Here is a 27,991-nt window from a genome sequence, read left to right as displayed (position 1 = left end):
ATAAAAGCAAAACAAACCAAAATATACAGTATATAAAAGCAAAACAAACCAAATATACAGTACAAAAAAAAATGGCACCTTTTTCTTTTATAAAAACATCCATATTAATCTTTGCATACCTATTCTTATGGTATCAAATCAATGATCACCACCAGGTATGAATAACAGAAAAAATTTTTTTTGTAATATTTTTTACAACTATAGGGGAAATTTTGGTGTGGGCTAAAACGTATACATATATATATATATTATATAATATTTTGCCGCACTAAATTATTATTCATATTTATTATTCATGTTTAAGGAAAAAAGGGGGGGAAGGTTTCAGGGATTTTAGGGTTTAGGGTTTAGGGTTTAGGGTTCAGGGTTTAGGGTTCAGGGTTTAGGGTTTAGGGTTTAGGGTTTAGGGTTTAGGGTTCAGGGTTTAGGGTTTAGGGTTTAGGGTGTAGGGTTTAGTGTATAGGAGTAAGTTTCCGGGTTCCGCATTTAGGGTTTAGGGTTTAGGGTTTAGTGTATAGGAGTAAGATTCCAGGTTACAGACATAAGGTTTTAGGGCATTAGAGAGTAGGGTTCTGGGGTTGGGGTTTAGGGTTCGATGTATAGTAGTAAAATTCCAGGTTGTAGACATAAGGTTTCAGGGCATTAGAGAGTAGGGTTCTGGGGTTAGGGTTTAGGGTTCGATGTATAGTAGTAAGATTCCAGGTTATAGACATAAAGTTTCAGGGCATAGAGTGTTCGGGGTTCCGGGTTTAGGGTTCAGTTTGCTTTGAAAGGGGGGGGAGAAGGAAAAAAGGGGCAAGGGGGGGAAGGAAAACCTTTCCCCCCTTGCCCCCCTTTCCTTAGAACATTCCTTACATATGCATATTTTATATATATATATATATTGTATATATATACGTTGTTATTTTTTTTTTTTTAGGTGAGTGCATTAAGCACTTTAAAGGATGATGATATATCGGATGGAAGCGGTTTATATTCATCAGAGGAAGATATAAATAGGTCAAATGTTGGTTTAAAGTCATTAGGAAGTGATGGACCACATGTTCCAAGTGTGAGTTATGGGGATTATCATCCTCCCCAAGGAGGAGTAGGTTCCGCCCATGCGGCACAGTGGAACACCCCAAGAGATAGAAAAAATGTAAAGGATCAATTTCGAAGAATTTGTAAAAGAATCTTTTGTCGTCGTGCTATGAAACATAGAACTATACTATTATTAATATTGGGCATGGTGGCCCTTGGTTTATTTGTTTTGTATTGTGGAAAATCATATATAAAATATTCTGACTGTGGTTACATGGAGACAATATACGGTTGGAAGGACTTTTACACCTCCCTTAAAGATAATACACCTTATTCAATGTTAACGCACGCAGTTTTTACAGTTGCCGGAATTCTCACATTAATCGCTTTTCTCGGATACAATTATTATAAAGCACGCAAAAAATACGTCGAAAAAAAAAAAAACAACAAAATTCTATAATATTAAAAAAAAAAAAAAAAAACACGAAATATTCTAGAAACTTCAAAATTATGAATTTTTTTAACTACAATCAAACAATCTAACAATGTTATGGAATGAAAAATAAGTTAACTTTTTTTTTTTTAAAACTACAGTGAAACAATTTACACCTTTTTCTTAACCTACAGTGAAACAATTTACACCTTTTTCTTAACCTACAGTGAAACAATCAAACAATCTAACATTTTTTTTAACCTACAATCAAACAATTAAAAAATCTAACATTTTTTTTTAAAACTACAATGAAACAATGAAACAATGTAACTTTTTTTTCAAAACTACAATGAAACAATTTCCACCTTTTTTTTTAACTGCACTAAAAGAAGTTCAACATTCTTTAACGTCTTTGTTGTCAGTTAGGTGGTTGTGTTGTGTTGTTGTGCTTTTTGAATTTCTTCTCTAAGACACTTTCGTATTTCAGAATCGTCCATTATACATTTAACCCAAACTTTGGATCGATAAAACCAGAATAGTATGCCAAAATAGATTAATCCAAAAACTGTAATAACTCCAAAGGAGCATATTTGTTGCCACACTGCATAATTGGCTCCTGCCCATAAAAGGAAAAAAGCGGTCAAGAATGCATAACACAAAATTAAGGGGTATGCTACTGAACTCACTAATACAAGAGTTAGTAGTATTTTATTTTTATATTTATAATGTTTTAATTTTTTACAACATTCTTTTATTTTTGTTCCAATTCCTTTAGAACTAGTTTCTCCCCTTTTCGCTGAAGAAGGTGTTCGTCCTGATAGTGTATGTTCTAACAATTCGTTGTCTATCGAACCGAGCAATGTGCTCACATCATCACCATCATCATCATTCAACCCCTTATGTGATGTTGTTGGAACCTTTGTTCCAACTCCTTGTACTGTTTTCAAACGATCATTTCCATTGTTTATATCTTCCTCTGATGAATATAAACCGCTTCCATCCGATATATCATCATCCTTTAAAGTGCTTAATGCACTCACCTAAAAAAAAAATGTATATATATATATATATAGAAAATATGCATATGTAAGGAATGGTCTAAGGGAAAGAGGGGGAAGGTTTTCCTTCCCCCCCCATCTCCCCTTTCCTTTTTCCTTTTCCTTCCTTTCCCTTCGAAGCAAAGTAAACACTGAACCCTAAACCCTACTCTCTATGCCCTGAAACCTTATGTCTATAACCTGGAATCTTACTACTATACACCAAACCCTAAACCCTAACCCCGGAACCTCACTCTCTATACCCTGAAATCATATGTCTATAACCTGGAATCTAACTTTTAACACCCCCAACACCTTAATTCCTAACCCCCTGAATCTGAATTCTAACACCCTAAGAACCTTACTACTAAACACAAAATCTTATTCTAACACCCACTAATACCTAATAGCCCAACAACCTTCATCCTAAACCCTAAACCCTAAAACCTAAACCCGGAACCCTAAACCCGGAACCCTAAACCCGGAACCCTAAACCCGGAACCCTAAACCCTAAACCCGGAACCCTAAACCCTAAACCCTAAACCCGGAACCCTAAACCCATGAACCCTAAACCCTGAACCCAGAATCATACTCCTATACACTGAACCCTAAACCCATAACCCGGAATCTTACTCCTATACACTAAACCCTAAACCTTAAACCCTAAAATCCCTGAAACCTTCCCCCCCCTTTTTTCCTTAAACATGAATAATAAATATGAATAATAATTTAGTGCGGCAAAATATTATATAATATATATATATATGTATACGTTTTAGCCCACACCAAAATTTCCCCTATAGTTGTAAAAAATATTACAAAAAAAATTTTTTCTGTTATTCATACCTGGTGGTGATCATTGATTTGATACCATAAGAATAGGTATGCAAAGATTAATATGGATGTTTTTATAAAAGAAAAAGGTGCCATTTTTTTTTGTACTGTATATTTGGTTTGTTTTGCTTTTATATACTGTATATTTTGGTTTGTTTTGCTTTTATATACTGTATATTTGGTTTGTTTTGCTTTTATATACTGTATATTTGGTTTGTTCTGCTTCAATTTAACATGTGAAAAAAAATTTTTTTTTTTTCTTTGTGTGTCCTTCTCTATATATATTTATAATAGAAAGAATATCTTCATTAGAAAGAATATCTTTATTAGAAAGAATATCTTTATTAGAAAGAATATCTTTATTAGAAAGAATATCTTTATTAGAAAGAATATCTTTATTAGAAATAAATATCTTTATTAGAAATAAATATCTTTCTTAGAAAGAATATCTTTATTAGAAAGAATATCTTTATTAGAAAGAATATCTTTATTAGAAATAAATATCTTTATTAGAAATAAATATCTTTATTAGAAAGAGTAGGTTTAAGGATCAAAAAAAAATAAAGAAAGAAAGAAAAAAAAAAGAACATCCACCACATTCTAAAAAAAAAAAGAAACATCTCCCACATTTCCAACTATTATACAATTCATTCCCCATTCTAATTAAAGCATTCCAACATAAGGAAAAAAAACATATATTGCCCCCCCCCCCTTTAACAAGGAAATAAAAAGAGTAAAAAATATATAAATAAAAGAAAAAAAAAAAAAAAAGAAAAATAGATAAAAAAAAAAAAAAGAAAAATAGATAAAAAAAAAAAAAAGAAAATAAGAGAAAATAAGAAATAGAAGAAAATAAAAAAAGAAAAAAAAAGCAAGGAGAGAAAAAAAAAATAAATGTATGCAACTCTCCTCCATATTACAATTTTCACCTTGTATTTCTTTTCTTCCATTTCCTCTTTTCTTTTCCTTCCATCCCCCTACTTCTTTCCCCTTTTTAATTCCTTCCCTTATGTTTTCCTCCCGTTTGTTCGTCCTCCTTTATGTTTATTTTAATTACCCCCCAAATCATGTTATCCTCATCTATACATTCATTATACTTTCCGTAGTTTTCTCCACTTCCATCCATACATACATACACCTGTACATTCTTCTCCAACAGAAGATTCATGCAAGACTAAAACCCTAAACATCTAAACCCTGAACCCTAAACCTACACTTTACAAACATTAAACTTAAATCCTGATCCTAAATTTACATTAACCCTAAAACCTCATCATAATTTCACCTTAACCCTAAACACTAATCATACATTCACTTTCACCCTAAACCCTGATCCTACTATCACCATAACCCTAAACCTTGATACTACTATCACCATAACCCTAAACCTTGATCCTACATTCACCTTAGCTCGGAACCCACTTTTATCCTAAACCCTGAACCCACCTTTATCCTAAACCCTGAACCCACTTTTACCTTAACCCAGAACCCACTTTTATCCTTAACCCAGAACCCACTTTTATCCTTAACCCAGAACCTACTTTTATCCTTAACCCGGAACCCACTTTTATCCTTAACCCGGAACCCACTTTTATCCTTAACCCGGAACCCACCTTATACTTAACCCGGAACCAACTTTTACCCTTAACCCGGAACCCACTTTTATCCTTAGCCCAGAACCCACTTTTATCCTTAACCCGGAACCCACTTTTATCCTTAACCCGGAACCAACCATACTTTTAACCCGGAACCTACCTTATCCCTAACCCGGAACTAACTTCACCTTTAACCCGGAACCTACCTTTTCCTTAACCCGGAACCTACCTTATTCTTAACCCGGAATGTACCTTATCCTTCACCCGGAAACCACATTACACTTAAACCGGGGAATACATAACCATGAAAACGGTTTCCCCATACCCGGGAACTACCGTATTTTTAACCCGGAACCCACTTTTACCTTTAACCCGGAATCCACTTTTACCCTTAACCCGTAACCCACTTTTATCCTTAACCCGTAACCAACTTTACCTTTAACCCAGAAATAACCTTCCGCTTAACCCGGAACCCACTTTTATACTGAAACCAGAACCTACCTTACTCTTAACCCGTAACCAACTTTACCTTTAACCGGGGGCGCTGTACCCAGGCATTTCCGCATATTCCCGTTATTCTGTATAAATGTCTGGTGTAAAGTGTATGTGAACTTCGATAAAGTGGTTTGTGCCAACATGTATGTACACACAATTTTTCCTTTTGTCGGATAAGTGTGTGCTTCTCCTTTATATTTTGCGACCTTATGCAACTGTAATATATTTCATCATACACCCCCCTTTCCTTTTTCTTTTTTTTTTTTGTTGTGCGCAGTCAGCAGACATCATTTATTCGCGCGCTTATCTTCCTGCTTTCCGCAAGAAAAAAAAAAAAAAAAAAAAAAAAAAAAAAAAAAGAAAAAATATATTTTTCGCAAGCGGAAAAAGAAAAAAGAAAAAAATATATTTTTCGCAAGAGGAAAAAAAAAAAAAAAAGAATGTGTGTTCTTTAAAAAAAAAGAAGAATGTTTTTTTTTTTTTTTTTTTTTTCTATAAACAAAAGGGTGTCCTTTCACAGAAAAATAAAAAAAGAAAAATTTTTTGCAAACAAAATAAGAATAAAAATTGGAAGAAAGAATATATTTTTTTTTCTTTTTTTTTTTTCAAAAAATATAAAAAGGAAAAAAAAAAATAAGGACAAAAGGTGTGAAACCAATATACTTCATCTTAAACAATAAACCCTGAACCGTGACCACTAAACCCTAAACGCTGAAACCATAAAAACTAAACCGTCAACCCTAAAACCTAAACCCTGAACCGTGAACCTGAGACCATAAACCCTAAACCCTAAACCTTAAACCCATGAACCCTAAACCCTAAACTATGAACCCTAAGCTGGGAACCCCAAACTGTGAACCCTGAACTGTGAACCCTAAACCCTGAAACCCTGAACCTGGGACCATGAACCCTAAACTGTGAACCCTAAACCTTAAACCCGAAACCCTAAACACTGAACCCTAAACCCTGAAACCTAAACCGTTAACCCTAAACACTGAACCTTAAACCAGTAACCCGGAACCTAAACTTGGAACCTCTTCTATAGGAACAAGTTCCATTGGAACACTTTCCATAGGAACCGCTTCCATAAGAACTTCTTCCATAGGAACATGTTCTTCTTCCATAAATTCCGATCCCATGAACTCTTGAACCAAAAGTTCCAGAAAATCCTTCTGGTTCAATTGTGTGTCCCCTTTTTGACATTCGTCCAACACTTCAAAATGAATTTCAATAATCGTTCGACGATTCACGCGACCAGAACGTTTCGTTCTCGTTGGAGCAGAACGAGGTTTTCGTTCCTTCACCAATTGATATTCATGTGAACTATCTTGCTGCACATGATCGAGGACTTGTTCCTGTACGGATGGACCAGGAATTTCAGTAGGAGATCTTCTGAAACGTGGTCCTCCTTTACCAAGAGGACCAAAATACTACAAAAAGAAAAAAAAAAAAAAAAGAGTGAGAGGATATTTTTGCTAAGAAGATTGTGAAATATTATTTTTACACATTTATTTTATTTTTTTTCTTTAACCATTAGAAAAAAAATTTTTTTTTTCCTTTTAATCATTAGAAAAAAAATTTTTTTTTTCCCTTTAACCATTAATTTTGTCCATTAAAATATATATTTTTTTTTTTTTCTTACCTTCCAAAGGTAATAAGCCATAGCAGAAAGGCCAATAGAGACAGGAGCCAAAGGAACAAAAGGGGTAAGGAGATCCGTTAGAAGGATGGGACAGACTGTATTCTCTAAAGTTTGTTGCATATGTTCTTTGTTATCTTCGAGCAGTGGTTTAACTTTGGGCTTTACTTCTTCTGTGCCAATTTTGCAATTAATATAACCTTCATTTAGTTTGCATTCAAAACAAGAATTAGGATCATTAGTATTTTTGCATTGAGGTGATTCTTTCATAATTTCACCACTTTTACCAAAAGCGTGATTTATTCCGTCATCTATGTCACAAAGAGGATGTACCCAACTATGTCCTTTTTTCTTCTCTTTTGCCAAGTCCTTTAATTGTTTTGCATATTCCTTAAGAAATAAACAACCCATCGTTTGTTCAAACGATGGGCCATTAAACTGGCCCTTAATGTGGCCATTCTTTTGGCCATTACCATGGGTATAAATGTGCTCTAATCCTGAAGCAAAAAGCAAACAAGCTGCTTTATTTGTTTTGCTCCGTTTATGGCCAAGTTTACTCCATTCCTCGTCCTTATTGCAATATTTGGAAAGGTCCCCTTTAGTCTGACCTTCCGTCATATGTTGTATAAGTTCAGTTAATTCGTCTTTGGCGTCATTTTCGATGTTGGTCTGATCATAAAAGAAGAAGGGAAGAGAAAAAAAAATATATATGTATATGTATACACATATGTATACACATATGTGTATACATATATACATATATATATATATATATATATACATATATACATATATACATATACATATATACATATATACATATATACATATACATATGTGTATATATATATATATATATATATATATATATATATATATATATATATATATATATATATATATATATAGCACATATACATATATATATATATAGCACATATACATATATATATACATATGTATATGTGTATGTAGTTGTTATTGATATGGGTTCCCTTACCCAAGTCACTGTTCCATTTTGGTCTTCCTTATTATTATTTTTTCCGTATTGTTTAATGGCACATTGGACTTGAGTACAGAAAGTTTCTATTTTATTTATTTTCTCTAGTGTTTTTTCCTGGTTGTTGTTGGATTTGGTGGTGTTGGATTGGTCTTCCTTGTCGAGGAGTTCGGTCATTTTATCCCCTACTTTGTCATTGGAATTATTGCCAATTTGGCAATTGGCAAAATCGTTTTTGTCTTGCCTATTGCAAACAAAACAAGAATTATTGCCCTGAGTATTGCATGAAGTTCCTCCATTCTTCATAATGTTATTACTTTCACTAAAAGCGTGATTTATTGCCTCTTCTAATTTTTTATTATCTAAGGGACATTGTTTTTTTGCTTTGTTTATTAATTGATCAGCATAAAGATTAAGTGCTGCGCACATCATAGTTTGTTTAAGTGGTACAGCATGCTCTTGGCCTTTGTTGTTGTTCTTAATATCAGAAATGTGTTTTAAACCTGAAGCAAAAAGCTTACAAGCTTTTTGCTTTGCCTTTTTTTCTCCTGGTGTGTCGTCTGTCGACGGACCGATGTCGCCCTTACAGTATTTGGCAACGGATTTCCAATTATTATCATCCGTAATATGTCCTAGAATTTTGTTTAATTCAGTCTTAACTTCATCTTGGATGTCATTCTGATCATGAAAGAAGGAAGAAAAGAGAAATAAAAAAATATATGTATATGTATACACATATGTATACACATATGTGTATACATATACATATACATATATACATATATACATATATATATATATACATATACATATATATATACATATACATCTATACATATATATACATATACATACATATATATGCATATATATACATATGGATCTATACATATATATGTACATATATACGACTATATATGTGCATACATATATACATATATGTTTTTATATGTGTATATATGCAGTTATCTATTGTCCCTTACCCACTTCACATCGGTGCTCTGTACACTATTATGTTGGGTATTTTTGTTTTGTGCTGCCTTCCATTTCTTTGCAGCGCATTGCATTTTACTACAGAAAGTGTCCATGTTAGTGATAGTGGATAAGGTAGACTTCACTTGGGGGTTGTTGCTTTCTTTGAGGAGTTCGTTCATTTGAGTTTGGACTTTTTTATTTTCTCCGTTATCATTGCAAATTTGTCCAGTTGGTTGTGTTGATGTTGTATCAACCAAAGTGTTGGAAACACTTAGTTCGCAATCATTAAAATTTTTTCTCCTTTCACACTTAAAGCAGCCATTATTATTAAGAGCCTTACATGGAGAATTAATTCTATTCCAATAATCAAACATTCTTTGAATTTTAGATTCATCAATGGGACATTTATCTTGAGATTTTGCAACTATTTGATCAGCATAAAGGTTAAGAGCAATACAACCAACTGCTCGTTGGAGCCGTTCGTCATTACCACTCTCTATTTTGTTTTTTAGGTATTTTAGTCCCTCCGCGATATGATTACATGCTTTTCTTTCAACACTATGTTCATTACCATCACCAAAGCTTTGGCAAGTTGCGTAATTAGTGTTTGCCATTGATGTGTCATTTCCTTTCTCCTTGATTTCTTGAAACATTGATTGCAATGTTGTTTTGGCACCTTCATTCCAGAAGTCACACTGTAAGGAAGAAGTTATATATATATATATATATATATATATATGCATATGCATAAATGCATATGCATATATACATATGTATACATACATACATATGTATATACATATGTTTATATATGTATATGTATACATACATATGTATCTATATGCATATACATATACGTATGTACATATGTACATATGTCTATGTATGTATATACATATACATATACGTATATATGTATATGTATACATGTATATATGTATATACATATGAATATATATGTATATGTATATATATTCATATAGTAGTACTTACCCAAGTCTTGGTGGGAGTACCAGGAGTACCACCTCCAGTCGTGGCTGTGGGGAGTTTGCTTTTGAACCAATTCGGTGCAGCACATTTAATATAATCGCATAACTTATCCATTTTATTTATTTCCGTTAGGGTGGCAGTTGCGGTGGTCTCAATTTTGTCCTTAACGTGTTGTAATTTGTTCTTTGCTGGCGTTTTGTTTGTGCCGTTGATGTTAATTTCGCAACTTTCATATTTGTCTTCATCCCATTGGCACGGAACACAAGGTTCCGTGCCATTGCAAGTACCCTTAAGAATTTCACCACCAACCTTAAAAGCTTTTTTTATTCCTGATTCCACTAAACATTTGGCGTTGTCCTTCATATGTTTTGCATAAGAATGAAGTAAGAAGCAACCCACTATTTGTCTCAACAGTGGGTTGTCCTTCAGGCTGATGGTTCCTGACGACGGCGTCGACGACGCCGTCGAACCATTGTAGATTGTCCTTAGACCGGCATGCAAATAATTGCATGCCTTCCTCTCAGGGTTGGTGGGATCTCTATTAACATCCACTTTATTACAATGTCCATTTCCGTTGTCTTTACCCCCATTTGCGTTCATTGCTTGTGAAAGTTCTGTCCATAAGTTCGCGACTTCGCCGCCTTCTTTGTCCCAAAATGTGCTCTGCAAAGTGGAATAAATATATATGTATATGTATATACGCACATATATATACGTATATGTATAAGTATACATTCTTTTTCTTTTTTCTTTTTCTTTTTTTTCTTTTCTCTTTCTTGATGGTTTGTGTAGTATCCGGTTTGCCTTTCCCCTGCTATCCGGTTCATACCATCCGGTTCATACCATCCGGTTCATACCGTCCAGTTCGTACCATCCAATTCATACCATTCGGTTCATACCATCCGGTTCATACCATCCGGTTCATACCATCAGGTTAGTGTGTAGTATCCGGTTCATACCATCCAGTGCCTACAATCCGGTCCATACTATCCGGTTCATACTATCCGGTTCATACCATCCGGTCTCCACCATCCAGTCTCCACCATCCAGTCTCCACCATCCAGTCTCCACCATCCAGTCTCCACCATCCAGTCTCCACCATCCAGTCTCCACCATCCAGTCTCCACCATCCAGTCTCCACCATCCAGTCTCCACCATCCAGTCTCCACCATCCAGTCTCCACCATTCAGTCTCCACCATGCAGTTCCCACTATCCAGTTCCCACCATCCAGTTCCCACCATCCAGTTCCCACCATCCAGTTAATAAGATCCGGTTTATACCATCCGGTTCATACCATCCTGTTCGAACGATCCCGTTCATACCATCCAGTTCCTACCATCCGGCCTCCATCATCCTCTTCCTACCATCCGGCCTCCATCATCCTCTTCCTACCATCATGTTCCCACCATCCGGCTTGTATCATCCAGTATATACCATCCGGTTTCTACCATCCGGTATCTACCATCCGGTCTCTACCATCCGGTTTCTACCATCCAGTCTCCACCATCCAGTTTCTACCATCAGGTTTCTGCACCATCCGGTTCCTACCATCCCGTTCATAACATCCAGTTCATACCATCCAGTTACTACCATCCACTTCCTACCATCCAGTTCCAACCATCCAGTTACCACCATCCGGTGTCTACCATCCGGTCTATACCATTCGGTTCATACCATCCGGTGTCCACCATCCGGTGTCTACCATCCGGTGTCTACCATCCGGTGTCTACCATCCGGTGTCTACCATCCCGTCCCCACCATCCGGTTCATACCATCCGATTACTACCATCAGGTTAGTGTATAGTATCCTGTTTTTGTCTGCGAGGAGTTTTTCCACCCCTCCCCCCCTAAAGCAGCTAAAGCTAACCCCTAAAACCTTATTCTAACACCCTTAAAACCTTCCTCCCTAAACCCGGAATCTAAGTTCTAACACACTGACACCTTCCCCCTAAACCCGGAATCTGACTTCTAACACCCTAAAAAACCTTCCTCCTAAACCTCTACAACCATATTATAACACCCTGAGACCTTCGTCCTAAACCCGGAATCCGCCTCCTCGCCCCTTTTTCCTTTCGTCTTTTCTTTTCTTTTTTTTCTTTTTCTTTTTTTTTTTTCTTTTAATTTTTTTCTTTTTATTCCTTTTCCTTCTCTTTGTATTCCTTTTCTTTTTATTTCTTTCCACCTTCTCTTTTATTGCATTTATATTATCCTTACCGCATTGTTGGATGCCTGAACTCGAGGAGCTAGACATTGTAAACGGAGACATAAAGTAGAACTACTGTTTCCGGCTGTTGTAGTTATTGGGGAGAGGGTTTCTTCGACGTTGGTCTTATATTCATTATCTATGAGTAATGCTTCCAATTTAGGTTTTACTTTGTCATTGTCTTGGTCGCTAATCTTGCAATCATTAAGTTGGTCGTAGTCGTCCAATTTGCATTCAATGCATGGACGACCATTTTTACAGTCTCCTATAATGTCTTTCACGGAATCGAATGCCTTGTTTATGCCGGGTTCTATGTAACAAATGGGACTTTGTTCTTTCATTTTTTGTACGACGGATTTTAACATTAAACAAGCAGCAAATTGATGGAATTCTTGGTTATCATAGGGGTTCTCATTTTCCTCAGGTTTCTTACTGCCCATACTCTTATATTCATGTTGAATACTCGAAATGTGCTTTAAACCTGCTGCAACAAGCTCGCAGGCGCCCCTGTTAGCGACGCCATGGGCGTCCCTTTCGCTCCAGTTGTTGCCGTCTTTGTCTGCGGTGCAGTATTTCGTTGCAACTGCTTTTTGATTCTCAGGTTTCTTCATTCCATCCAGCAGTGCTTTTAACTCCTTTTCGAAGTCATCCTTCATGCTTTCCTAAACATAAAACGGGAGTTATATATATATATATATACATATATATACATATGTACATATACATATATATACATATACATAGGTACATATATACATATACATATATACATATAAGTATACACATGCGTATTCACATACGTATATATATATGTATATACATACATATGTACATACATATATACATATATATACATATACATATATATATAAAGATGTATACATATGCATATATACATATACATATATATACATATATAAATATATATATATGTATATATAGACATATATGTTGTCGATGTTATTGATGTTGTTGTTGTTGTTATGGATGTTGTTATGGATGTTGTTATTGTTATTGTTATGGATGTTATTATTGTTATTGTTATGGATGTTGTTATGGATGTTGTTATGGATGTTGTTATGGATGTTGTTATGGATGTTGTTATGGATGTTGTTATGGATGTTGTTATGGATGTTGTTATGGATGTTATTATTGTTGATGTTGTTATGGATGTTGTTATGGTTTCCATTCCAACATCAGCACAGCACACAAAACCATGACCACGACCACGACAACACATTCCTTACCCAAGATGGAGTCGTTCCGGTTGGGCTTCCGTACTTCCTTTTTCCCAATTTTTCTACTACGCACTGAAGTTCTTGACAGAAATTCCCGTTGTTTTCCCCAGTACATGGTTTACCTATACAAACAGACACAGACATAGACACATAGACACATACATATATACATACATATATATATATATATATATACATATATATATATATATATACATACATATGCACATATATATCTATACATATATATACATCTATACACATATGCATATACATATATACATCTATACATATATGCATATACATATATACGTCTATACATAAATATATATATATATATATATATATATATATATATATATATATAGAACAAATTGTTTCTGTTTTTGTTTTTTAATTTTTGTTGTTGTATTTTTGTTTTTGTTTTTGTATTTTTGTTTTTGTATTTTTGTTGTTGTTGTTGTTGTTGTTGTATTTTTGTTGTTGTATTTTTGTTTTTGCATTTTTGTTGTTGTATTTTTGTTGTTGTTTTTGTATTTTTGTTTTTGTATTTTTGTTTTTGTATTTTTGTGTTTTTTTTTTTGTTTGTTTGTTTTTGTTTTTGTTTTGTATTTTTGTTTTTGTATTTCTGTTTTTGTTTTTGTCTTTGTTTTTGTTTTTGGAAATGGATGAAGGTGGATGTGGAATGGTCATATATTTGTTATTGGTAGGTTGGAGGAGAGAAAAAAAATGTCTACTTACATATGGTCTTGGTTAGAGATTTCTTCGTTAATGAACTAGTATCATCCTCATCTACTTGGTTGAGGATTGGGTCAATTTTTCCTTTTAAATTCTCTCCTTCCGTTGAGCTGCCGCTGCTGCTATTTTCCTTAATTTGGCAAGTTTTATAGGCGTTAAACCTTTCACATTTAAAACATTTATCTCCATCATCCTTGCAGGGAGATGTTTGATCCTTAATGTTTCCACTTTGCAGAAATGCTTTATCTATAGCGTCCTTTACTTTCTTTTCATCTGCACATGGAAGTGCTTCTAATTTATCAGCAAAAGCATTTAATAAAACACAACGCATGGTACGTTTAAATAATTGATCCTCTAAATCTTTCTTCGTACTCTTTCCCCCCTTTCCACTTGTATTTGCTTTAATTTCATAAATACTCTCTAATCCTGCAGCAATGAACTCGCATACTGTCTTCTCTTCTTCCTTGAATGTACTGCAGTGCTTTTCTACCTTGCCCTTTTTATCTTGTATCTTCTGAGAGAGTTCCGTCAATTCACTTTCGACACCGTCCTTCCAAGGATGATTCTATACCAAAGAGGAAAAAAAAAAAAAAAAAGGCAGAAAAATGTATGAAACCCACTCTTACCTAAGGCAAAAATTTCTATACGTCCTTTTCCCTCCCCAACACATATATATTATATTAGACACATTCCATGCTGCTCGACTATCATAAGTAATATATTTTTTTCCTTACTCTAGGCTGCCCGTTCCCATTAGCCTTCCATCTCCCCATAACACATTCTGCACGCTCACATAGGTTTTCCTTATCTAGACATGGTAAACCTACAGGAAGAAGGATGAGTGATCATGTATGTATGTAATCAATGATGTCGTCCGATGTGATGTTGTCTTTTTTCCCCCCATGAACACAGTCGTGTAGTAAATGTTGGTAGATTGGTTCTGTAGTATCCTGTTTCCTTGCCATCCGGTTACTACCATCCTGTCGTTGTCGTATCCAGTCCCTGTCTGCGAGGAGTTTTACCTACCCCTCCCGGGAGGGATGCTGGGATGCTCCCCTGCCATCCGGTTACAACCATCCGGTTTCTACCATCCGGTTACTACCATCCGGTTACTACCATCCGGTTACTACCATCCGGTTACTACCATCCGGTTACTCCCATCCGGTCACTCCCATCCGGTTACTACCATCCGGTTACTACCATCCGGTTACTACCATCCGGTTACTACCATCCGGTTACTCACATCCGGTTACTCCCATCCGGTTACTACCATCCGCTTGTTATGTCGTATCCGGTTTTTCGTCTTCGAGGAGTTTTACCTACCCCTCCCGGGAGGGATGCTGGGATGCTTCCCTGCCATCCCGTTACTACCATCCGGTTCATACCATCCGGTTCATACCATCCGGTTCATACCATCCGGTTCATACCATCCGGTTCATACCATCCGGTTCATACCATCCGGTTCATACCATCCGGTTCATACCATCCGGTTACTACCATCCGGTTACTACCATCCGGTTACTACGATCCAGTTCCTACCATCCGGTCGTCGTTGTATATAGTCCCTGTCAGCGAGGAGTCTTCCCTCCCCCCCCCCCCCCCTAAAGCGGGTGAAGCTAACCCCTGAAACCTTACTCCTAAACCCTGAAACCTTACTCCTAAACCCTGAAACCTCATTCTAACACCCATACAACATTATTCCTATACCCTACAACCTTACTCCTAAACCCGGAATCTGACTTCTAACACCCCTAAGGCGTTATTCCAACACCCCTACAACCTTACTCCTAAACCCGGAATCTGACTTCTAACACCCCTACAACCTTACTCCTAAACCCGGAATCTAAGTTCTAACACCCCTACAACCTTCCTCCTAAACCCGGAATATATGTCCTAACACCCTGACACTTTTGTCCTAAACCCGAAATCTGACTTCTAACACCCATACAGTATTACTCCTATACCCGGAAACCCCATTCTGACACCCATACAACATTATTCTGACACCCCTACAACCTTTATTCCGACACCCCTACAACCTTATTCTAATACCCGGAATCTGATTTCTGACACCCCAACAACCTTATTCTGACACCCCTAAAACCTTATTCTAACACCAGGAATCCTAATTATGACACCCCTACAACCTTATTCTAACACCCATACAACCTTAATTTCAGCACCCCCACAACCTTCTTCCTATACCCGGAATCTAAGTTCCTACACCCTGACACTTTAGTCCTAAACGCGGAATCTAAGTCCTAACACCCTGACACTTTAGTCCTAAACGCGGAATCTAAGTCCTAACACCCCTACAATCTTCATCCTAAACCCGGAATCTGAATTCTGACACCCCTACAATCTTCATCCTAAACCAGGAATCTGAATTCTGACACCCCTAAAACATTATTCTGACACCCTGACAACTTCCTCCTAAACCCGGAATCTAAGTCCTAACACCCTGATAACTTCCTCCTAAACCCGGAATCTCAGTTCTTACACCCCCACAACCTTCATCCTAAACCCGGAATCTAAGTTCCAACACCTTGAACCCCTCCCCCTAAACCCTGAATCTACGTCCTAACACCCTGACACGTTTGTCCTAAACCCGGAATCTCACTTCTAACACCCATACAGTATTACTCCTATACCAGGACACCCCATTCTAACACCCATACAACATTATTCTAACACCCGTACAACATTATTCTAAAACCCATACAACATTATTCTAACACCCATACAACATTATTCTAACACCCCTACAACTTTATTCTGACACCCCTACAACTTTATTCTGACACCCCTACAATCTTCATCCTAAACCAGGAATCTGAATTCTGACACCCCTACAATCTTCATCCTAAACCAGGAATCTGAATTCTGACACCCCTACAACCTTCATTCCCAAACCCGGAATCTGACTCCTAAACCCGGAATCTGATTCATAAACCCGGAATCTAATTCCCTGCATCCCACAACCTTATTCGGACACCCCTACAACATTATTCCTAAACCCGGAATCTGACTTCTAATACCCGTAAAACCTTATTCTGACACCCCTAAAACCTCCCTCCTAAACCCGGAATCGGACTATGAACACCCCTGCAACCTTATTCCTGAACCCGGAATCTGAATTTCTAAACCCGGAATCCGAATTTCTAAACGCGGAATCTGAATTTCTAAACCCGGAATCTGAATTTCTGAACGCGGAATCTGAATTTCTGAACCCGGAATCTGAATTTCTGAACCCGGAATCTGAATTTCTGAACGCGGAATCTGAATTCTAACACCCCCCAAAATCTCCTCATCCCCTTCATCATCCTCATCATACTCTTCCCCCCCCCCCCCAACTTATAATTTTTTTTTTTTTTTTTTTTTTTTTTTTTTTTTTTTTTTTTTTTTTTTTTTTTTTTTTTTTTTTTTTTTTTTTTTTTTTTTTTTACTTTTCTTTTTTTGCTGTGTTTGGGGTTGGTTGGTTGGTTATTGAGATTGGGGTGTCTACTTACATATTTTGTCTAAAGATTCCTTCAGTCCAGTTGCTTCGTCGTTAAGCATTCCTTCCAATTTGCTATTTACATTTTGAGTGTTGCCCTGGCCATTTGTGTTAATTTCGCAATTATCAAAACTTTCGTCCTGTGTACACTCCAAACAGTCACCACCCTAAACCCGGAATCTCACTTCTAACACCCATACAGTATTACTCCTATACCCGGACACCCCATTCTAACACCCATACAACATTATTCTAACACCCATACAACATTATTCTAAAACCCATACAACATTATTCTAACACCCATACAACATTATTCTAACACCCATACAACTTTATTCTGACACCCCTACAACTTTATTCTGACACCCCTACAATCTTCATCCGAAACCAGGAATCTGAATTCTGACACCCCTACAACCTTCATTCCCAAACCCGGAATCTGACTCCTAAACCCGGAATCTGACTCCTAAACCCGGAATCTGACTCCTAAACCCGGAATCTGACTCCTAAACCCGGAACCCTACTCCTAAACCCTGGAACCTTACTCCTAAACCCGGAATCTGACTCCTAAACCCGGAATCTGACTCCTGAACCCGGAATCTGACTCCTAAACCCGGAATCTGACTCCTAAACCCGGAATCTGACTCCTGAACCCGGAATCTGACCCCTAAACCCGGAATCTGACTCCTGAACCCGGAATCTGACTCCTGAACCCGGAATCTAATTCCCTGCATCCCACAACCTTATTCGGACACCCCTACAACATTATTCCTATATCCTACAACCTTTATTCCTAAATCCGGAATCTGACTTCTAACACCCTGAAACCTTATTCCAACACCCCTGAAACCTCATTCTAACACCCATACAACATTATTCCTATACCCCGGAACCTTTATTCCTAAATCCGGAATCTAATTCCCTGCATCCCACAACCTTATTCGGACACCCCTACAACATTATTCCTATACCCTGAAACCTCGTTCTAACAGCCCTATAACCTTCTTCCAGCACCCCGAAACCTTTATTCCTAAATCCGGAATCTGATTTCTGACACCCCGAAAACCCTCTCATCACCTTCATCTTCCTCATCATACACTCCCCCCACACACTTTATATTATTTTCTTTTTTTTTTTTTTTTTTTTTTTTTTTTTTTTTTTTAATTTTCTTTTTTGTTTTTTTTTTTTTTTTGTTTTTTTTTTCTTTTGGTTGGTTGGGGTGGGGGTTCGGTTGGTTATTGAGATTGGGGTATCTACTTACATATTTTGTCCAAAGATTCCGTCAGTCCAGTGTCTTCGTCCTCAAACATTTTCTTCAATTTGCTATTTACATTTTCACCTGTGGTGCCCTGGCCATTTGTGTTAATTTCGCAATTATCAAAACTTTCGTCCTGTGTACACTCCAAACAGTCACCACCCTAAACCCGGAATCTCACTTCTAACACCCATACAACATTATTCTAAAACCCATACAACATTATTCTAAAACCCATACAACATTATTCTAACACCCATACAACATTATTCCTATACCCCGGAACCTTTATTCCTAAATCCGGAATCTGACTTCTAACACCCCTAAAACCTTCTCATCACCTTCATCCTCCTCATCATACTCACACCCCCCACACCTTATATTATTATTATTTTTTTTTTTTTTTCTTTTTTTTTTTTTTCTTCTTTGGTTGGGGGGTTTGTTGGGGGGGTTTGGTTGGTTATTGTGATTGGGGTGTCTACTTACATATTTTGTCCAAAGATTCCTTCAGTCCAGTTGAATCGTTCTCGAGAAAGGTCGTCAATTTGTCCTTCACTTCTATTTTGCCAGTGGTCTGGCCATTTGTGGTAATTGAGCAATCATCAAAATTGCCATTTCTTTCCCATTTACATTCAAAACAACCAGGACTCTTAGGATCGGTACATGGAGATACTCCATTACCCATACTGGCACTACTTTCTGTAAAGGCCTTACTTATGCCACCCTCTATACTGCAACTCGTTTTACCCTTTGCTTCATCTTTTAATTTTTTGGCGTATGCATTTAGTGCTGCGCACATCATAGTTCGTTTAAGCAACTTCATAGGATCATTGCCGTCATTATTTGTTTTATTGTACATGTGGTGTAATCCTTTTGCAAAGAGGAGACATACTTCTTTTTTCTTGTAGTCCAGGCCATCGCAGTGTTTGTCTAAAGTTTTGTTATCATTGTTAGACATGTCTTTTCCAAGTGACGTGACATCCTTTTGGACTCCCTCCTCCCACATTTTATTCTACAAAGACAGAAGGTAAGGGAATATATATATACATATATACATATATAATTATACATCTACATATATACATATATATACATACATGTATATGTACACAAATGTATAGATGTATGTACATATGTAAGTGTATGTATATGTGTAATGGCCATTCCTACCACCCAGTCATTGCTCGTCCCCCCACTCCCCTTGTTGATCTTATACCAATTCGCTGCACATTTTACTCGTTCACATAAGGTACTGTTTGTATTGAAGTCAGACAAGGTTTTCTGTATTTGGGGGTCCTTAGTTTGGGGGTTGTCTTCTAACATTTTTTCCACTTTGTCCTTCACTTGGTCAGCAGTGCTGGAGCCACTTGTGGTAATTGAGCATTTTTCATAATCGTTTTCATCCCATTGGCAGGGGACATTATTACCACTCGTAGCATTCGTAGCAGTTTGGAAAGCTTTTTCTATTCCATCGTTTATGTCACAATACCCTTTTAATTTTGCTTCTTCTTTTAACTTTTTAGCATAAGCATTTAACAAAACACATTTTATAATTTGATCAGACAATTGGTCGCCAACACTCCCATTTTTATTTTGATAAATTTGTTCTAATTTAGCAGTAAACAGTTTGCAAGCTTCTTTATTTGCAGTATCTAGTTTCTCGTCGTTGCAATAGGTACTTGTGGCACCACTACCAGTATTACTCGCTGTATTAAGGGCATCATTCAGCTTCCCCTTAACGTGACCCTCCCAGAAATCTCCCTATATAGAAAGGGGAGGTATATATAAACATATGTATATAGACATATATACATGTATATATATACATATATACATATATATATATATCCATCTGCATATATGTAGATGTACACCCTTTTGCCCCCCCTTGTGGTGTTGCCCCTTACCTTTTGTCCCTGCACTTGTCCGTTGTTACTTAATTCCCAATGTGTTTTTGCACATTTTAGGCGCTCACATAAGCTCTGGCCCTCTTTCTTCATGCATGCTTCAGCTGCGAAAAAAAGAAAAGAAGGTTAATAGGATATGTAAAGAGACATGTTTGTATATATATATAATGTATGTTGTATATTGTATGTTGTATGTTGGTTGTGTTAGTATGTTGTATGTTGTATGTTGTATGTTGTATGTATGTATGTTGTATGTTGTATGTTGTATGTTGTATGTTGTATGTATGTAGATTGAGTAAATGTATGTCATTCACAATCGATGAAAAATTTTTTCCATTTTTTTCCGTCTAGTTCGTTCTAAATATCTGGTTTATATGCCATCCGGTTGATGTAGTATCCAGTTTCCACCATCCAGTCTCCACCATCCAGTCTCCACCATCCAGTCTCCACCATCCAGTCTCCACCATCCAGTCTCCACCATCCAGTCTCCACCATCCAGTCTCCACCATCCAGTCTCCACCATCCAGTCTCCACCATCCAGTCTCCACCATCCAGTCTCCACCATCCAGTCTCCACCATCCAGTCTCCACCATCCAGTCTCCACCATCCAGTCTCCACCATCCAGTCTCCACCATCCAGTCTCCACCATCCAGTCTCCACCATCCAGTCTCCACCATCCAGTCTCCACCATCCAGTCTCCACCATCCAGTCTCCACCATCCAGTCTCCACCATCCAGTCTCCACCATCCAGTCTCCACCATCCAGTCTCCACCATCCAGTCTCCACCATCCAGTCTCCACCATCCAGTCTCCACCATCCAGTCTCCACCATCCAGTCTCCACCATCCAGTCTCCACCATCCAGTCTCCACCATCCAGTCTCCACCATCCAGTCTCCACCATCCAGTCTCTACCATCCAGTCTCCACCATCCAGTCTCCACCATCCAGTCTCCACCATCCACTTCCCACCATCCACTTCCCACCATCCACTTCCCACCATCCACTTCCCACCATCCACTTCCCACCATCCGGTTCCTACCATCCGGTTCCTACGATCCGGTTCATACCATCCTGTTCCTACCATCCTGCTCCTACCATCCGGTTCATACCGTCCGGTTCATACCATCAGGTTCATATCATCCGCTTCCTACCATACAGTTGCCACCATCAGGTTAGCGTCCAGTATCCGGTCTCTGTCCGCGAGGGGTCTTTCCCTTCCCCCTTCCTCAACTAAAGCTAACCCTGGAACCTTAATCTTGAACCCTGGAACCTTAATCTTGAACCCTGGAACCTTAATCTTGAACCCTGGAACCTTATTCTTATACCCTAAAACCTTACTCCAATAACCCTAAAACCTTACTCCTAAACCCTGGAACCTTCCCTTTTTTCCTTTTTTTTCCTATTCTTTCTATCTTGGCAAAAAAAAAAAAAAATTCCCCCTAAGGAACTAAATTCCAGGCCATACTTTTCTTCCAACACCCTGAAAACTTAAGCCTAAAAATGCGAAATCTTACACATACACACCGTAAAATATTAAATCCCGCAACCTAAATACGCAATCTTACACATATTCACCGTAAAAATATTATATCCCCCAACCTAAATGCGAAATCTTATACATCTGCACCGTAAAAATATTATATCCCGCAACCTAAATGCGAAATTTTACGCATATACACCGTAAAATATTATATCCCGCAAACTAAAAATACGGAATCTTACACATGTACACCGTAAAATATTATAAATCCCGCAACCTAAATACTAAATTTTACACATGCACACCGTAAAATATTATATCCCGCAAACCTAAATACGAAATCTTACACATATACACCGTAAAATATTATAAATCCTGCAACCTAAATACTAAATTTTACACATGCACACCGTAAAATATTATATCCCGCAACTTAAATACGAAATCTTCCACATATACACCGTAAAATATTAAATCCCGCAACCTAAATACGAAATCTTACACATATACATCCCGTAAAATATTAAATCACGCAACCTAAAAATGCGAAATCTTACACATATACACCGTAAAATATTATATACCGCAAAACTAAATACGAAATCCTACACATATACACCGTAAAAATATTATAAATCCCACAACCTAAATACGAAATCATACACATATACACCCATAAAATATTATATCCCGCAAACCTAAAAATGCGAAATCTTACACATATACACCGTAAAATATTATAAATCCTGCAACCTAAATACAAAATCTTACACATATACACCGTAAAATATTATAAATCCCGTAACCTAAATGCGAAATCTTACACATACACCAACCACAAAACGCAGTACAACTCATGCACATCCATTCAATCCTTTCTTTTATGTATATATATATATATCCATTTGTTTACTTCCTGTTTTCTTCTAATATGAATGTTTTTTTTTTTTTTTTCTTTCCCCTTCTTTTTATTAATTCCCTTTTTCTTTTTTTTTTCTTCTTTTTTATCACTTTTCCTTCTTTTTATTACATTAATACATTAATAATGTACTAAGGGTGCAATAATTTAATACATTAATAATGTAATAATGCAATACATTAATACTTTAATACATTAATATATTAATATATTAATGATGTAATACACTAATGTATTAAGACATTATTGATGTAATACATTAATATATTAATGATGTAATACATTAATACAGTAATGTATTAATACATTAATAATGTAATACATTAATACAGTAATGTATTAATACATTAATAATGTAATACATTAATACATTAATATATTAATACATTAATACATTCATACATTAATACATACATACATACATACATACATACATACATACATACATACATACATACATACATACATACATACATACATACATACATACATACATACATACATACATACATACATACATACATACATACATACATACATACATACATACATACATACATACATACATACATACATACATACATACATACATACATACATTAATGATGTGATAATGATGTATTATATTAATACATTAATACATTATTAATATATTAATACATTAATACATTATTAATATATTAATATATTAATAATGTAATACATTAATAATGTAATATATTAATAATGTAATATATTAATAATGTAATATATTAATAATGTAATATATTAATAATGTAATATATTAACACATTAATATATTAATATATTAATAATGTATTATATTAATACATTAATATATTAATGATGTATTAATGTATTAATGGTCTGATAAGGATCTAATAATGTATTAATAATAGAATACTTACCGAATTTTTTATCAGTTTCCTCCTTTAACGTCTGGGTTAAGGCTGCTGCGTCAAAAGGAGTTCCATTCGAGAGTGCTGCTGTAAATGCTTGTTTTATGACGTCCTTATTTAGAGTTAATTCGGGCTTCGTCAGTATGTCTTCCATGGTAGATGATGCATTACTAGTACTACTTTGAGTGTTCTCACCTACAGTAAACTTGACTAAACTTGCTTTATTCCTCTCTAAATTTTCTTTCTTCCCTGCATCGTGCCCATCCGTCCCCGGTTTGGGCTTCTTACAGACCCTTGGCCAATAGGACCACGGCGTCCTTATCCTCCCGGGACCAGTATTGCCCCTATTCCCCTTTGCCCATTCTTTAATCGTATCACCGAGAACTGATCTTCCGAAAAATAAAGCGGCCTCATCCACTTTTCCTGCACATTTTTTAATCATTTCAACGTCCAAGCCCTTACCCACATGCGGCATTAAGTTCCCTTCTACATTATCCGACACGTAATCTATAACTTTGTCCAAGTGACAATGATCACTGTACAGATCAGATAGGGCCACTGCACCAACGACACAACGCGGATAAGCTTTATCGTCGGTGAGTTTTACATAGACTGGTCCGTCATCGTCGGCAGTTCCTCTACCGCTCTTTCCGATGGTTCTCTTTGTCTCTACACCACTCATGAAATATCTTATTTCAGCTATTCCTTTACATAAGTTCTTCAGATATTCCCCCTCGTGGGTTAGGGACCCCCCGGAACCCCCCGCATTTGCGCAGAGTGACCCTATTTCATTTGATCCCTCATGCCCGAGCCACCGGGCTAATTCTTCCCACGTTTTCCTCAAGGTTGCCTCCATTTTTTTCTACATAGGAAAAAAGAGGAGAAGGGAACACACATGTATACACTTATGTACACATGTACATACCTATATATATATATATATACATGTATACATATATATATACATATACATATATACATATATACATATATACAGATATACATATATACATATATATATACATATATATATATACATATACATATACATACATATACATATATATACATATATACGTACATATACATATATTTATGTCCCCCTTACAATAATTTCCTGCGGATCCGTCAGGGGCCTTCCATTATTATGCACTATTGTCTTCATCCATGCTTCCAACAAGGGGCTACCCGATTGCCCTCCTGGTCCTGCTCCTGATGCCATGATTTGTATGTCTTCGTCGTCAAGAACAAAAAATTATATACTATATATTATATATAGAACTAAAATATATATATATAATATATAGAGTTAAAACATATATATATATAATATATAGAATTAAAAGAAATATATATTATATATAGACTTAAGAAGAAAAAAAACCATTACATATATATTCTCCTCCTCTTCCCGCTCCCCCACACACTTTTTTTTTTTTTTTTTTTTGCTACAAAATATTCCTCTATATATATCCTTTCAATTCGACACATACATACATATATATATATATATATATATATTTTTTTTTTCTTCCTTTTCTTTTCTTCTTTTCTTCTTTGGAAACTACTACTTTTTCTGTAACTACTACTTTTGGAATTACTTCTTTCGGGAACTACTCCTTCAAACTACTTCTTTTGAAACTACTCCTTCAAACTACGACTACTACCTTTTTCTTTCGGAACTACTCCTTGGAAACTACTTCTTTTGATACTACTTCTTCAAACTACGACTACTTCCTTTTTTTTTTTTTTTTTTCCTTTCAGTTACAGGTTATAGGTTACCTGGTTACCTGGTTACCTGGTTACCTGGTTACCTGGTTACCTGGTTACCTGTTACCGGTTTACCTCTTTACCGGTTACTTCCTGTTACCTCGTTACCTGTTACCCGTTTACCTGTAACCGGTTACCTTGTTACCGCCCAAACTCACTCTAAATATCTTCTTTTGAGAAACTTCTTTCCTTCTAAACCTTTTCTTTTTTTCTTTTCCTTCCACGTTTAACCGTCCTTCTTTCTTCCTTGTTTTCTTCTTCTTCTTCTCTTTTTTTTTTTCTTCTTCTCTTACTTCTTTTTTTCTATCTGTTCCTTTCTATTCGTTCTTTTCTTTTTCTTCTTTTCTTTATTCCGTTCCTTTCTTTTCTTTTCTTTATTTCGTTCCTTTCTTTTCTTTTCTTTATTTCGTTCTTTTTCTTCTTTTCTTTCTTTATTTCGTTCTTCTCTTCTTTTCTATTTCGTTCCGTTCCTTTCTTTTCTTTTCTTTATTTCGTTCTTTTTCTTCTTTTCTTTCTTTATTTCGTTCTTCTCTTCTTTTCTATTTCGTTCTTTTTCTTCTTCTTCTTTTACTTCTTTTCTTTTCTTCTTTTCTATTCCGTTCCGTTCCTTTCTTTTCTTTTCTATATTCCGTTCCTTTCTTCTGTTCTATTTCCTTCCTTCTCTATTTCGTTCCTCCTCTATTCCGTTCCTTTCCTTTCTTTTCTATTTCGTTCCTTTCTTTTCTTTTCTATTTCGTTCCTCCTTTACTTCGTTCTTCCGTGTTCTATTTCGTTCCTTTCTTCTTTCCTTAATCTTCCTTCTTTTACTCTTCCTTCTTTTCTTCCTTTCTTCCTTCCTTTCTATTCCTTTCTTTCATCCTTTTCCTTTTTTTCTTTTCTTCCTTAAAGGTTTTTTTTTCCATTTATTCTTCCTTCTTTTTTTCTTTTCTTTTTCTTTTTTTTTTTTTCTTCTAGCCAGCTTCTTAATAAAAGGAAAGAAGGTTTGAAAAGAAAAAGAAGAAGTATGAAGGAAAGGTTCTTTCCTATATTATTGGAACAATAATTTGGCCTGGTACATAACCACCTTAAGGGAAGGAAGTAATGTTTGGTTTAAGGGAAGGAATGTAAGAAGAAAAAGAAGGTTTTCCTTTTCCTCCGTTTAGGGTTCGAACAACAATAAGATATGGCGTGGTATTTTAACTTCCTTAGTGGTGGAGGAAGTTGAAAATTTTTTTTTCAGGGAGGGAAGAGGAAGTTGAAAATTTTTGTTTTAGGGAGGGGGGAGTAGGAAGGTTTTCAAGGGGGGAAGGGAAGTTGAAAATTTTTGTTTTAGGGAGGGAAGAGGAAGTTGAAAATTTTTGTTTTAGGGAGGGGAGGAATGTTTTTTCAGGAGGGAAAAGGAAAAAGAAGGGAGGTTTCCTAAACGGGGCATGAAAGGAAGGAAAGGTTCTTTTTCCTCGGTTTTTCCTTCAACAACAATAAGATATGTCCTGCTACATAACTCTTTAATGGAGGGAAGGGAAGAAGAAGTTGAAATTTTTTTTTTTTTATTTTTTTTTCCTTGAGGAAAAGAAAAAGAAGGTTTCCCAAAGGAAGGAATGTATGGAGGAAAGAAGGTTCTTTTTCCTCGATTTAGGGTTAGAACAATAATATATGGCCTGTTGTTTTAGCCACCTTAAGGTAGGGAAGAAGAAGTTGAAAAATTTTTTTTTTTTTTATTTTTTTTCCCTTGAGGAAAAGGAAAAGAAGGGAGGTTTCCTAAACGGGGAATGAAAGAAGGAAAGGTTCTTTTCTAGGTTATTAGAACAACAGTGTGGCCTGGTACATAACCACCTTAAGGGGGGGGTAAGGAAAGGTTGTTCAGGAGGGGAGGGGATAAGGAAAGAAGGTTGCTTAGGTGGGGGTGGGGGAAAGGAATTATTGTTTAGGTGGTGGGGGAGAAGGAAATAGTGTTTAGGGGGGGAAAGGAAAGACTGTTTAGGGAGGGGTAAGGAAAGACTATTTAGGGGTAAGGGAAGACTACTTAGGGGTAAGGGAAGACTACTTAGGGGTATAGAAAGACTACTTAGCGATAAGTAATGAGGGT

General features: G+C 36.2%; 3 protein-coding genes across 3 annotated transcripts; 1 reads left to right on the top strand and 2 right to left on the bottom strand.

The window, feature by feature from the left end:
• Positions 1 to 71: 71 nt before the first annotated feature.
• Positions 72 to 1,480, top strand: PKNH_0822300 (uncharacterized protein; the record flags this gene model as incomplete). Its single annotated transcript, XM_002258829.1, has 2 exons — positions 72 to 155; positions 920 to 1,480. 2 exons carry the CDS (start codon positions 72 to 74, stop codon positions 1,478 to 1,480), a joined length of 645 nt encoding a protein of 214 aa, XP_002258865.1.
• Positions 1,481 to 1,875: 395 nt separating this feature from the next.
• Positions 1,876 to 3,420, bottom strand: PKNH_0822200 (uncharacterized protein; the record flags this gene model as incomplete). The annotated part of the gene is made up of 2 exons (XM_002258828.2): positions 1,876 to 2,493; positions 3,337 to 3,420. The coding sequence occupies 2 exons, from the start codon at positions 3,418 to 3,420 to the stop codon at positions 1,876 to 1,878; spliced, it is 702 nt and encodes a 233-aa protein (XP_002258864.2).
• A 2,995-nt stretch (positions 3,421 to 6,415) lies between these two features.
• On the bottom strand, positions 6,416 to 25,378 carry PKNH_0822100 (SICAvar, type I; the record flags this gene model as incomplete). Its single annotated transcript, XM_039113987.1, has 14 exons — positions 6,416 to 6,844; positions 7,057 to 7,722; positions 8,054 to 8,731; positions 9,037 to 9,723; positions 10,022 to 10,681; positions 12,234 to 12,884; positions 13,470 to 13,582; positions 14,202 to 14,763; positions 14,933 to 15,021; positions 19,439 to 19,964; positions 20,123 to 20,713; positions 20,860 to 20,963; positions 24,166 to 25,018; positions 25,265 to 25,378. 14 exons carry the CDS (start codon positions 25,376 to 25,378, stop codon positions 6,416 to 6,418), a joined length of 6,723 nt encoding a protein of 2,240 aa, XP_038969620.1.
• Positions 25,379 to 27,991: the final 2,613 nt, after the last annotated feature.

Source organism: Plasmodium knowlesi (genome assembly GCF_000006355.2).
Source record: "Plasmodium knowlesi strain H genome assembly, chromosome: 8".
Taxonomy (NCBI): domain Eukaryota; phylum Apicomplexa; class Aconoidasida; order Haemosporida; family Plasmodiidae; genus Plasmodium; species Plasmodium knowlesi.
Note: the sequence above shows the minus strand (reverse complement) of the source record. Positions and strands in the feature narration are given on the sequence as shown.